The following is a 14,270-nucleotide window of genomic DNA, read 5'->3' as shown; positions in this document are numbered from 1 at the left end:
ACAGTCCACCCTCTCACCAGGGACACACCTTCCACCCTCTCACCAGTGACACACCCTCCACCCTCTCACCAGGGACACAGAGTCCACCCTCTAACCAGGGACACACAGTCCACCCTCTCACCAGGGGCACAGAGTCCACCCTCTCACCAGGGACACAGAGTCTACCCTCTCACCAGGGACACACAGTCCACCCTCTCATCAGGGACACACAGTCCACCCTCTCACCAGGGACACACAGTCCACCCTCTCACCAGGGACACAGAGTCCACCCTCTCACCAGGGACACACAGTCCACCCTCTCACCAGGGACACAATGAACCCAGGGACACAGTCCACCCTCTCACCAGGGACACACAGTCCACCCTCTCACCAGAGACACAGAGTCCACCCTCTCACCATGGACACAGAGTCCACCCTCTCACGAGGGACACGCTCTACACCCTCTCAGCAGGGACACACAGTCCACCCTCTCACCAGGGACACACAGTCCACCCTCTCACCAGGGACACATAGTCCACCCTCTCACCAGGGACACAGTGACTCCAGGGACACACAGTCCACCCTCTCACCAGGGACACACAGTCCACCCTCTCACCAGGGACACACAGTCCACCCTCTCACCAGGCACACACAATCCACCCTCTGACCAGGGACACACAGTCCACCCTCTGACCAGGGACACACAGTCAACACTCTCACCAGGGACACACAGTCCACCCTCTCACCAGGGACACACAGTCCACCCTCTCACCAGAGACACACAGTCCACCATCTCACCAGGGACACACAGTCCACCCTCTACACACAGTCCACCCTCTCACCAGGGACACAGTGACACCTCGGACAGGCAGTCCACCCTCTCACCAGGGACACACAGTCAACCCACACACAGTCCACCCTCTCACCAGGGACACACAGTCCACCCTCTCACCAGGGACACACTGTCCACCCTCTCACCAGGGACGCACAGTCCAGCCTCTACACACAGTCCACCCTCTCACCAGAGACACACAGTCCACTCTCTAACCAGGGACACACAGTCCACCCTCTCACCAGGGACACACCCTCCACCCTCTCACCAGGGACACACCCTCCACCCTCTCACCAGGCACACACAGTGCACCCTCTCACCAGGGACACAGAGTCCACCCTCTCACCAGGGACACACCCTCCACCCTCTCACCGGGGACACACAGTCTACCCTCTCACCAGGGACACACAGTCCACCCTCTCACCAGGGACACAGTGACACCAGGGACACACAGTCCACCCTCTCACCAGGGACACACAGTAAACCCACACACAGTCCACCCTCTCACCAGGGACACACAGTCCACCCTCTCACCAGGGACACACTGTCCACCCTCTCACCAGGGACGCACAGTCCACCCTCTACACACAGTCCACCCTCTCACCAGAGACACACAGTCCACCCTCTCACCAGGGACACACAGTCCACCCTCTCACCAGGGACACACCCTCCACCCTCTCACCAGGGACACACCCTCCACCCTCTCACCAGGGACACACAGTGCACCCTCTCACCAGGGACACACAGTCCACCGTCTCACCAGGGACACACCCTCCACCCTCTCACCAGGTACACACAGTCCACCCTCTCACCAGGGACCTAGGGGCCGATTCACAGAACTAACTTAAGACAAAATCCTAAACTTACTACTTTTGGTATTCACAGAAGTTAGGATTTTGTCTTAAATTTGTCTTAAGACAAGTTAGGACAAACTTAAGACAAAATCCTAACTTCTGTGACAAGTTAAGACAAACTTAAGACAAAATCCTAAATTCTGTGAATACCAAAAGTAGTAAGTTTAGGATTTTGTCTTAAGTTAGTTCTGTGAATCGGGCCCACACAGTCCACACTCTCACCAGGGACACACAGCCAACCCTCTCACTAGGGACACACAGTCCACCCTCTACACACAGTCCACCCTCTCACCAGAGACACAGAGTCCACCCTCTCACGAGGGACACACAGTCCACCCTCTCACCAGGGACACACCTTCCACACTCTTACCAGGGACACACCCTCCACCCTCTCACCAGGGGAACAGAGTCCACCCTCTAACCAAGGACACACAGTCCACCCTCTCACCAGGGACGCACAGTCCACCCTCTACACACAGTCCACCCTCTCACCAGAGACACACAGTCCACCCTCTCACCAGGGACACACAGTCCACCCTCTCACCAGGGACACAAAGTCCACCCTCTCACCAGGGACACACCCTCCACCCTCTCACCAGGGACACACAGTCCACCCTCTCACCAGGGACATCCCTCCACCCTCTCACCGGGGAGACACAGTCCACCCTCTCACCAGGGGCACAGAGTTCACCCTCTCACCAGGGACACACAGTCCACCCTCTCACCAGGGACACACAGTCCACCCTCTCACCATGGGCACACAGTCCACCCTCTCACCAGGGACACAGTGAACCCAGGGACATACGGTCCACCCTCTCACCAGAGACACAGAGTCCACCCTCTCACCAGGGACACAGAGTCCACCCTCTCACAAGGGACACGCTCTCCACCCTCTCACCAGGGACACACAGTCCACCCTCTCTCCAGGGACACACAGTCCACCCTCTCACCAGGGACACACAGTCCACCCTCTCACCAGGGACACAGTGACTCCAGGGACACACAGTCCACCCTCTCACCAGGGACACACAGTGCACCCTCTCACCAGGGACACACAGTCCACCGTCTCACCAGGGACACACCCTCCACCCTCTCACCAGGTACACACAGTCCACCCTCTCACCAGGGACACACAGTCCACCCTCTCACCGGGGACACACAGTCCACCCTCTCACCAGGGACACACAGTCCACCCTCTCAGCAGGGTCACACAGTCCACCCTCTCACCAGGGACACACAGTCCACACTCTCACCAGGGACACACCTTCCACCCTCTCACCAGGGACACACCCTCCACCCTCTCACCAGGGACACACCCTCCACCCTCTCACCAAGGACACAGAGTCCACCCTCTAACCAGGGACACACAGTCCACCCTCTCACCAGGGGCACAGAGTCCACCCTCTCACCAGGGACACAGATTCTACCCTCTCACCAGGGACCCACAGTCCACCCTCTCATCAGGGACACACAGTCCACCCTCTCACCAGGGACACACAGTCCACCCTCTCACCAGGGACACAGAGTCCACCCTCTCACCAGGGACACACAGTCCACCCTCTCACCAGGGACACAGTGAACCCAGGGACACAGAGTCCACCCTCTCACCAGGGACACACAGTCCACCCTCTCACCAGAGACACAGAGTCCACCCTCTCACCATGGACACAGAGTCCACCTTCTCACGAGGGACACGCTCTACACCCTCTCAGCAGGGACACACAGTCCACCCTCTCACCAGGGACACACAGTCCACCCTCTCACCAGGGACACATAGTCCACCCTCTCACCAGGGACACAGTGACTCCAGGGGCACACAGTCCACCCTCTCACCAGGGACACACAGTCCACCCTCTCACCAGGGACACACAGTCCACCCTCTCACCAGGCACACACAATCCACCCTCTGACCAGGGACACACAGTCCACCCTCTGACCAGGGACACACAGTCCACCCTCTGACCAGGGACACATAGTCAACAATCTCACCAGGGACACACAGTCCACCCTCTCACCAGGGACACACAGTCCACCCTCTCACCAGAGACACACAGTCCACCATCTCACCAGGGACACAGTGACACCTCGGACAGGCAGTCCACCCTCTCACCAGGGGCACACAGTCCACCCTCTCACCAGGGACACACAGTCCACCCTCTCACCAGGGGCACACAGTCCACCCTCTCACCTGGGACACACAGTCCACCCTCTCACCAGGGACACACAGTGCACCCTCTCACCAGGGACACACAGTCCACCGTCTCACCAGGGACACACCCTCCACCCTCTCACCAGGTACACACAGTCCACCCTCTCACCAGGGACACACAGTCCACCCTCTCACCGGGGACACACAGTCCACCCTCTCACCAGGGACACACAGTCCACCCTCTCAGCAGGGTCACACAGTCCACCCTCTCACCAGGGACACACAGTCCACACTCTCACCAGGGACACACCTTCCACCCTCTCACCAGGGACACACCCTCCACCCTCTCACCAGGGACACACCCTCCACCCTCTCACCAAGGACACAGAGTCCACCCTCTAACCAGGGACACACAGTCCACCCTCTCACCAGGGGCACAGAGTCCACCCTCTCACCAGGGACACAGATTCTACCCTCTCACCAGGGACCCACAGTCCACCCTCTCATCAGGGACACACAGTCCACCCTCTCACCAGGGACACACAGTCCACCCTCTCACCAGGGACACAGAGTCCACCCTCTCACCAGGGACACACAGTCCACCCTCTCACCAGGGACACAGTGAACCCAGGGACACAGAGTCCACCCTCTCACCAGGGACACACAGTCCACCCTCTCACCAGAGACACAGAGTCCACCCTCTCACCATGGACACAGAGTCCACCTTCTCACGAGGGACACGCTCTACACCCTCTCAGCAGGGACACACAGTCCACCCTCTCACCAGGGACACACAGTCCACCCTCTCACCAGGGACACATAGTCCACCCTCTCACCAGGGACACAGTGACTCCAGGGGCACACAGTCCACCCTCTCACCAGGGACACACAGTCCACCCTCTCACCAGGGACACACAGTCCACCCTCTCACCAGGCACACACAATCCACCCTCTGACCAGGGACACACAGTCCACCCTCTGACCAGGGACACACAGTCCACCCTCTGACCAGGGACACATAGTCAACAATCTCACCAGGGACACACAGTCCACCCTCTCACCAGGGACACACAGTCCACCCTCTCACCAGAGACACACAGTCCACCATCTCACCAGGGACACAGTGACACCTCGGACAGGCAGTCCACCCTCTCACCAGGGGCACACAGTCCACCCTCTCACCAGGGACACACAGTCCACCCTCTCACCAGGGGCACACAGTCCACCCTCTCACCTGGGACACACAGTCCACCCTCTCACCAGGGACACACAGTCCACCCTCTCACCAGGGACACACAGTCCACCCTCTCACCAGGGACACACAGTCCACCCTCTCACCTGTCTCTCAAGGGAATTTCTTCACCCCCCAGTGGAAGAGACGCCACAGTGCAACCTACAAACTCTAACAGTATCTGTAATGTCTGGATAATGTGCCGGACCCAGTCCCAGCGGCTACAGGAGGAACAAGGTCTATAATCCCCCCACCTTAACCCCCACAAGCACTTGACTGTATGAACGTGATCCACGCAGATCACAGAACTGAGTGTGAGTAAACTATGTGTAGCCCTAGAAAAAAAATTCAATGTTTGTCAGAAAGTGACTATAGAGAGATGAGGTGCATTGTTGGCGAGTGGTAGTGAGGGAATTCATGGAGAAGGAGAAACTGGGGGAGGGGCGCCAAAAGAGACTGTTGCACCGTGCGCGACCAGTGCTAGGGCCAGCCCCGGCTGGGAGTCTTAGCCCCCCCCCTCCTGAAGTTAGGGTCTAGCTACGTCCCCGGCTGTAACCACAGGCGACGTCTGTAATTGTTGAACGTGTTTGAGAGGTGTCTGTTTTTGGCTTACAAAATCACTTTGAAAGGGACAGCGACTTCATTTATTCATTCAGCGTTCTGCCAGGGCCTATTAAGTGGAAGAACGTGGAGGATATGGAACCTTATAAACGTTTGGGAGACAGAGCTCAGCGGGAGTGGATATCACTTGATGTGATAGTGACAGCCTTGGAGAAGCAACCGAGGGTAGAAACGCACACGGATGCTGAGCCGAGAAAGACGCCGGGATGAACCCAAGTTCTACCGCGAGGAGTTGAGGGGGCCGGGGAGCCAGAACCCCATGGGAATGGCGATGCTGCATGGATTGTGGGAGAGGATCCGCGAACGGAGCGAAGTTCACTGCCCGGGCCTAATAAATACCATGACGAGTAAGAGCGCAGGTAACCGGAGCAGTCCTCGTGGGAGGTTACAAAAGTACAAAAGGAGAAACTATTAAGCATATTAACCAAACACAAGCAGGCATTCACGAAGGACAGTAAAAGTAACCAATTAAAAAGATGGGCGGTGCCTGCAGCCCATATTCTAGATACCGCATGTCTCAGAGAGACGGGGCGCACGCGCTGCCAAGACGAGACCTAAATAGACCGAACCTGCAAGAGTGAGGTAAAGAGACCGCGGGCGGAAGGTGGGGGAAGAATACCCTTGAGGTGGAGCCCGGGTTATACAGCCTTAGTAGTTGGTAAGTCCGACAACGGTCAGTGCCAGATGTGAGCTTCTGAGAAAAAACTTTAGGCCCCGGCATTTATTATTTTTCAAATTAAGAAGTGACTACTTTAAGGTCCAGGAAAACGTGGGCAGTCCCGCCCGAGTGGGTGGGGCAGCACCTGGGTAGGTAGGGCAACAGGGCGCGGAATACCACAGCGAACATGTACTTCCGTGGGATTTATTTAATTAATTTGTATCTTGGGGGGGGGGGGTTATATAGCGATAAAAAGACCCGAAAGTATCAGAGTCCTTCACATGTGCACCAGTTGTGTCACAGACAGACAGTCACATGTTTTTGCTTTTTGTTAGGCACAGTGGGGAGTTGAAGGGAATTGCCCAGGATCACAGGACGTTGAGCGTCCCTGCCAAGACTCGAACCCGGTTCCCTAGCCCCGAGGTCGGCCACTCCAGTCATTAGACCACATCCTCTTCCCTTATTTACCTTCCATCTTCCTTACCATGAACGCAGATCCAAGAAGGATGAATGTGTGTAAAACGCCACAGCCGAGGCTGGTGGCCCGGACATTGGCGCCCACGCACCCTCAGGCTTCAGACAGCAGGTAAGGCTTGCCAGAGGGGGTATCCTTCCAGTCTGGCATGTCAAGCATGGGGCGAGCAACAGCTGAGCAGTTCCATGAGTCAACACTGGTGCAAAAGGGAACATGTGATTGAAACCACTGCTTCCCTTTGCTACAAGAGGGTTCCTGGATTGTGTGCGTCAGTAAATTATGCCACCCCCCCCCCCCCCCCCCAAGTCTCCATGAGCAGATCAGAGTTTCCTTTTCTGTATTTTCACAATAATCATGCTACTGCCACAGTGTGCACGGATGAATGACTAAATGACCTTGTGATAATGTTGACAAAATATTATGCAAGGATATTTGACGTTATTTGCTAGCAAGTCTGAGTAGCCGGGTCTGGTGGCTCAGTGGACTAATGCACCCACTGCAGGGGCCTGTGTTCGACCTCATGGTCACAGGTTCATATCTCGGTGGGTCCACTCAGCCTTTCATCCTTCTGAGGTCGATTAAATAAAGTCCATTGAGTTGGGTAACAACAGTTGGGTTAGTCAGTGCAGGGATGCCTTTCTGTGTGAATGTGCGCTTTAGGGTGGCTTCCATATGCTAAAAAATCATACTATCCGAACATTGTGAGTGTAAACCCGTAATAATTATACCATCTGAATATTGTCTATGATCTCCCCTGTGTGCAGTTTTACTTGAGATGAATGTATGTAAACGTAAAGTATTTGTACAGCACAAACAATTAACCAAAGGTGCCCCCGTGCTGGGGGCCGTCGGGAAGATTAAGCGAGCTATTGCCCAGGGTCACATGGTGCTGATCTGCAGCCGGCACCAGGGATTGAACCGTAAACCCTGTGTCCCGGAGTCAGTCGCCCTGGCCGCTGCGCCACACCATTCTTCAAGCAGGAGTGAAGTTTTCACCTATCTCTAGTACAAGGAAACTGGCGCCGGAAGTGAGGTCACACGCCTTTGACCCCTACTGACAGCACGGGCTTGACCTCTTGTGCCACATCTAGCCCCTACACCCAGCAGTATCCGGCGGAGGCGCGGGGGTGGTTTGGGGATTAGTGTGCATGGGGGGGGGTCAGAGAGCAAACCCGCCCCTTGCACCCCTGCCTCCTCCATGACTTCAACTTGAGCCCCGATATCAGCTGTAGAAGGGGCAGAGACGGGGGTAGCAACGGCAGGCCGGGGGCAACATCAGTGAGTTCCCCTCCGTGACCCGCTCAACACCCCTGAGCGGGAAAAAATGCAAATAATTCATTCTTATAGCGCCTACACACGGTGCTAACTATGTACCGTGCCACAGACACACACGGTGCTAACTATGCAGCGTGCATCAGACACACACGGTGGACACACACGGTGCTAACTATGCAGCGTGCATCAGACACACACGGTGCTAACTATGTAGCGTGCATCAGACACACACGGTGCTAACTATGCGGCGTTCATCAGACACACACGGTGCTAACTATGCGGCGTTCATCAGACACACACGGTGATAACTATGTAGCGTGCATCAGCCACACACGGTGATAACTATGTAGCGTGCATCAGACACACACGGTGCTAACTATGCGGCGTGCATCAGGCACACACGGTGATAACTATGTAGCGTGCATCAGACACGCTGCATCAGACACACACGGTGCTAACTATGCAGCGTGCAGCAGGCACACACGGTGCTAACCATGCAGCGTGCATCAGACACACACGGTGCTAACCAAGCAGCGTGCATCAGACACACACGGTGATAACTATGTAGCGTGCATCAGACACGCTGCATCAGACACACACGGTGCTAACTATGCAGCGTGCATCAGGCACACACGGTGCTAACCAAGCAGCGTGCATCAGACACACACGGTGATATTCATTCCGATTAGTGTTGCTTCAGGAGTGTCCATCTGTCTGTCTTACCTGAGAAGCCGAGCTGCAGTCTGGGTACCTCACTCCTCCTGCACAGCCCCCCGCCACACCCCAGGGTGCAAAGAAGCAGCACCCCCCAGGCACCGGCGCCAGCCATGGTCGGATCCGAAGCCCTCCAGACAGGTGCAAACTCCCCTGGATGAGGAACGAGCCCGCACGGGTGCAAAACAGATGGGGGCAAGGGTCAGTCCACGCGGCAGGGCAGACCCGAGGCTACAACGCAGAATCTGGTGCAAATCTGGGTACAGACGAGTCTGATGCAAATCTGGGTACATACGTAGTAGTACAGAAAAGTCTGGTGCAAATCCAGGCCCAGACACCGGAGTACAGCAGAGTCTGGTGCAGATCTGGGTACAGACGCCAGAGTACAGAAGTGTGGTGCAGATCAGAATCCAGACATCGGAGTACAGCAGAGTCTGGTGCAGATCTGGGTACAGACGCCAGAGTACAGAAGTGTGGTGCAGATCAGAATCCAGACATCGGAGTACAGCAGAGTCTGGTGCAGATCTGGGTACAGACGCCAGAGTACAGAAGTTTGGTGCAGATCAGAATCCAGACATCGGAGTACAGCAGAGTCTGGTGCAGATCTAGGCAGGTGCTTTCGACTCTAGCAGGCACTCGTGCAGATTTGTACACAGAGAGGATTACTAGCAGCCTTTAGTGCAGATCTTGGTACACGAAGGAGACTCCAGAAAATACTGGTGCAGATCTGGAACCGGGTAGTAACCTCCAACAAATACTGGTGCAGATCTGGATACAGAGCAAACCACCCGGTGCAGATCTGGTCAAGGGAACAGAGCCCAGCAGAAACGGGTGCAGATCTGACACAGATAGGAGAATCCAGCATCAATGAGGCAGGAGGGCCACTAGAGGCTGGTGCAGACTGGAGGATCGGCAGGTGAGTTCGCTGGTGCAGATCCGGACCTCCTGCCTCTGGAGAACCCAGGAGAGCCCAGTGCAGATCTAGAACCACAAAAACCCAAAAATGTTAGAACCAGGAGAGTCCAACAAACACAGGTGCAGATCTAGAACCAGGAGAGTCCAACAAACACAGGAGCAGATCTAGAACCAGGAGAGTCCAACAAACACAGGAGCAGATCTAGAACCAGGAGAGTCCAACAAACACAGGAGCAGATCTAGAACCAGGAGAGTCCAACAAACACAGGAGCAGATCTAGAACCAGGAGAGTCCAACAAACACAGGAGCAGATCTAGAACCAGGAGAGTCCAACAAACACAGGTGCAGATCTAGAACCAGGAGAGTCCAACAAACACAGGAGCAGATCTAGAACCAGGAGAGTCCAACAAACACAGGAGCAGATCTAGAACCAGGAGAGTCCAACAAACACAGGAGCAGATCTAGAACAAGGAGAGGCCAACAAACACTGGTGCAGATCTGGGCAGGTATGGGCAGATGTGCTGGTGCAGAATCTATAGGTCTGGGCAGCTGTAGTGTACAGATGCCGAGCCTGCTGTAGGTCTGTGGTGGTGCAGAGCCTGGGGAGGTCTGTGGTGCTGCAGAGCCTGGGGAGGTCTGTGGTGGTGCAGAGCCTGGGGAGGTCTGTGGTGCTGCAGAGCCTGGGGAGGTCTGTGGTGGTGCAGAGCCTGGGGAGGTCTGTGGTGCTGCAGAGCCTGGGGAGGTCTGTGGTGGTGCAGAGCCTGGGGAGGTCTGTGGTGGTGCAGAGCCTGGGGAGGTCTGTGGTGGTGCAGATCCTGGGGAGGTCTGTGGTGGTGCAGAGCCTGGGGAGGTCTGTGGTGCTACATACCCTGCTGTCGGTCTGGCCTCCGGTGCATCCTCTGGTGCAGATCTGGGCTCCTGGGGCCCCTCCCACCAGAAGGCCCCCTCCCGCCTCCAGGGAGCTGCTCCTCCCCTGACAGCCTCTTATCACCCTGCGGGCTCCACTCGGGGCCTTATCAGGGCCGTCTCTTCCTCCCATGCAGGTCCCAGGGCTGGCAGCCGCCCTGCCCCCTGCACCCACTGGGCGCTGCCCAAGAGCAGCGGTGCATGTGCAGTGCAGCTGTGAGCTCCACCCACAGAGACAGCGGGTGCCTTCTGAGTGGGAGCTTTGCTGACTGACTGTCCCTGCGGATGTGGGAAATAGGTGGGGGTGGGGGTAGGGGGGGGGGGGGGCTGGCCTGGGAGGAGAGCTGGTGGCATTGGAGGGGGGCCTCAAGCCATACAAGCCCCCCCCCCCTCAGAGTGCACTCATTCCTCTCAGTGAGAGACACCACTCCAGATACAAGTGGACTCAGGAGGGGGTACCCCCCCCCCCCTACAGTGCACTCATTCCTCTCAGTAAGAGACACCTCCTCATATATACAAGTTGTCTTTGTGTTTGAGCACTGCTCCACCGAGTGCACTCATTCGTCTCAGTGAGACACTTCTCCATATACAAGTGGCGTTAGACCTGGCACCTTGGCGTGAGTCTCCCTTCCACTTTTTGCTGATGTGCCTCAGATGTTTTGATGGTGTTCGCTGCTCAGGGCACTGCGCCACGGCCAACCCGTGCCGCAGTGCAAGTGCTCCCAATGTAAGGTGTACCTATAATTGATTTCCATGATTGGCTCATTTGATTTACTGTCAGTCGCCAGTAGAGTGCACCAGGAGTGCCAGGGCTTGTAAATACCAATACTGCTAGTGGGCCTGCAGCGCTGGTTGCGCCACCCACAGAAGCAGCCCCTTTAAATTGGGCCTAAGGTCTGCCATTGCAGAACCTGCGTGCAGTCTGGTACTGTCATGCTGGCTGGGCAAGTGCACACACTTGCCAGCCTCTAAACCTTCCCTTAACTTCATATTAGTCACCCCTATGGTAGGCCCAAGGGCAGGGTGCATTGTAGGCATAAGGTAGGACAAGCCCTGATGTGTGTGGCCTGTCCTAATAGTGAATTACAGCCATTTCCGTTTTTCACTACTGTAAGGCTGCCTGTTGTCATAGGCCAGAATGGGATGCTGGAATTATTACACACTATAATCCCAGCAGGCTCAGGGAACATGGTAGAAAATAATGTTTAGTATGCCTGAACTCAGAATAATAAAATACTTCTTTTAGTAAAGTTTATTTTAATATCCTGTGTTTGCAAATGCTACTTTTAGAAAGTTAGCATTTGCTTGCCTAACCATTTCAGCCCGCCTCTGCTTGGATGTGTATCTGACTGTCTGGGATGTGTGAGTGACAGGGCTGGGGGATGACAGGTGGTGAATGCAAGGATTACACCTTAGTGGGAGGTAGGAGTGCCCCTGGACTCTTAATCAGGCTGTGCTCTGCCACCACAATGCTGGCTCCGCCCCCCTGGGGGGGCGACTGATGACTCAGCCTGCACCTGGCCCAGGAAGGGCGAAGCACTGTCAACAAGGTACTCCTGGCTGCCCCTGTCCCCACAATGCTGGCTCCGCCTCCCTGTGGAGCGTCTGATGTGCCTGCCCTCACACTGAAAGCAACAGTCAGAGTACACCCAACAAGTGCTCAGAGGCTGAAAGGAATTATGCAAATGCCCCCCTGGCCTGGAAAGACAAAGAAAATGGTGTATAAAAGTAGGAGCCCTGCTCCTTGTAAATTAGATCCTGTTTGCGCAAAGAAGAAGCTCTGCCTGAAGAGGAGGACCCTGGAAGCTGCATGGAGAAGTACTGACTCTGACCCCAAGAGACTGGCCTGTGGTGGGTGCCTTGCTGCTGAAGGAGAGCAGGAGAAAAAAGACTGAAAGACTTTGCTTTATTTTGAACTTGTGCCAAACTCCTGAAAAGATCTCCAAGGGCTTGCGGTGGAACTTGCCCCCTGAACAGCGCCCCAGGAACATTGGGCGCTACCCCCTGAAAGAGGAACTGCTGTGAGTGCTGCCTTCCCCTGCACTGCTACTTGGGAACAGCAGAGCGCGTCGTGATCATCCACCGTGCCCCCTGAGAGGCCCAGGGCACTACCGTCCCTCCAAGCACCGTGACTGCCGCCTGCTAAAGCCCCAGAAGCACCGCAAAGACCAGCCTCGCTGGCCCAAGCACCGTGACTGTCGCCCAACCGAGCCGTAGCTCGCATCGTGAGGAGAGGCCTCGCCCTGCACCTGCTTGCCCCTTCGTGACCTGTGCCCGGGAAAGCGCCTGCCGCTGTCTGTGAGCGGCTGCGGCGCGTTGTGCAGAGGAGCCCGTCTTGACCCCCTTGATGTGCCCTGCAGGTCGCCGCACCCAGCGTGTGCCCCCTCTTCAAGGACCCCGAGGCGCTTTGTCTCCCTGACCCAGCCCGCGCCGCAACGCCACCCTTCAAGCCCGAGCCGAGCCGCTGCTCTCTCCAGCCCAGTAAGGAAGACACCGCGACGTGGGACACCGAGCCGACCTTGACCTTGCCGCCTCGACCCTCGCCAAGTCTCCACAGGTACTGTTGTGCCCCCGCGGTGCGAGCGTCCTGCCTTCCAAGCTCGCACCGCCCTGTGTGACCTTCTGTGAACCCACATGCCCTTTCATCCCTCGCGCACAAACAGGCCCTTCGACAATCTCCTCCCCAGCACCTGGCTGTTCGATCCGATCCCAGGCCATAACCAACCCCCGCAGATACAGTTTATTGCCCCCGTACAGTAAGATCTCGCCTCCCATCAAAGGGGCCGGAATTAATCAATGCCACGACCCCATGAGATCCGACCGATTGCGTACATTTCAGCTCCTGCCGGAATGCCAAGCTGCGCGATAGCAATCACCTGCTGAGACCTGGGTGGGGGACATTACTGTTGATATGTGTGGGAACGGGCCTGAAGCGGGGATTCCAAAGATGTTTCACAATGTATCAAAGTAATGCCAGGAATGTGTTATACTGCAATAAAACGTTACAAATGTGTATAAAAGGCCAGGCCACAGAGATGCAGTTAGAGCACCTCGAGAAGACACTTGTCCTGTCTGATCCGATGTGTTTTCTCTCCAGAGGAATAAAACAGTTTCCTGCTTTCCAGTGGCCAGCGCCCGCCTCTTTATTTGATAATTATGGAATGAATCAGAGGCGACTAACGCCAAGCAGTGCTTGAGGATATCTAGGGAAAATCTGCTTATTCAACAATTGGCGTCCCAACGCGGGGCCCATCAGCGACACGTGGGTCCGGTAGAGAGGTCCTAACGACGGAGTGAACGACTGCAACGATCGGGAAAGTGCACCTGCCTGAAAGAGACCCTCGTCTGGCAGCCGATCATCCGAACTTCACAGGTTCCGAACGGACCTCTCTCGAGTGATCTACCGTCCTGACTGGGATCCCACAGGAGTGCCGTGGCTATAACGGAGAATAGAGGACGATCGGGCGCTGAAAGGGGAAGATGAGAAACTGTCCATACGGTCCGGGTAAGGTAGTGAAACGCGACGATTGTTGTTTGTTTGTATTGGAATTGTTTGGTTTGGAAAATACTAGTATTACTCATTTGATTGGTTCGTTTAGCCTCGTTTGCTACTCGATATATTGGTTCTCTCATTGATTGGATCGTTTAGCCTAGTTTGCTA

The 14,270-nt window shown here is 55.9% G+C and overlaps 1 protein-coding gene across 2 annotated transcripts in view; it reads right to left on the bottom strand.

The window, feature by feature from the left end:
- LOC144782495 (semaphorin-3A-like) overlaps nt 1-10,695 on the bottom strand; it is a 267,163-nt gene extending 256,468 nt beyond the window's left edge. The window contains exons 1-2 of one of the 2 annotated variants that reach the window (XM_078661881.1): nt 10,572-10,695; nt 8,798-9,769 (exon numbers count right to left, since the gene is read on the bottom strand). In XM_078661881.1, the coding sequence (XP_078518007.1) occupies nt 8,798-8,903 (106 nt within the window). In that variant the 5' untranslated portion in view covers nt 8,904-9,769; nt 10,572-10,695. Of the gene's footprint in view, nt 1-8,797; nt 9,898-10,571 lie in introns of those variants that run through there. The other variant, XM_078661882.1, reaches the window with a different exon arrangement.
- Nucleotides 10,696-14,270: the final 3,575 nt, after the last annotated feature.

Source organism: Lissotriton helveticus, chromosome 9 (assembly GCF_964261635.1).
Source record: "Lissotriton helveticus chromosome 9, aLisHel1.1, whole genome shotgun sequence".
Taxonomy (NCBI): Eukaryota; Metazoa; Chordata; class Amphibia; order Caudata; family Salamandridae; genus Lissotriton; species Lissotriton helveticus.
The sequence above is the reverse complement of the archived record's forward strand: the minus strand, read 5'-3'. Positions and strand labels throughout refer to the sequence as shown.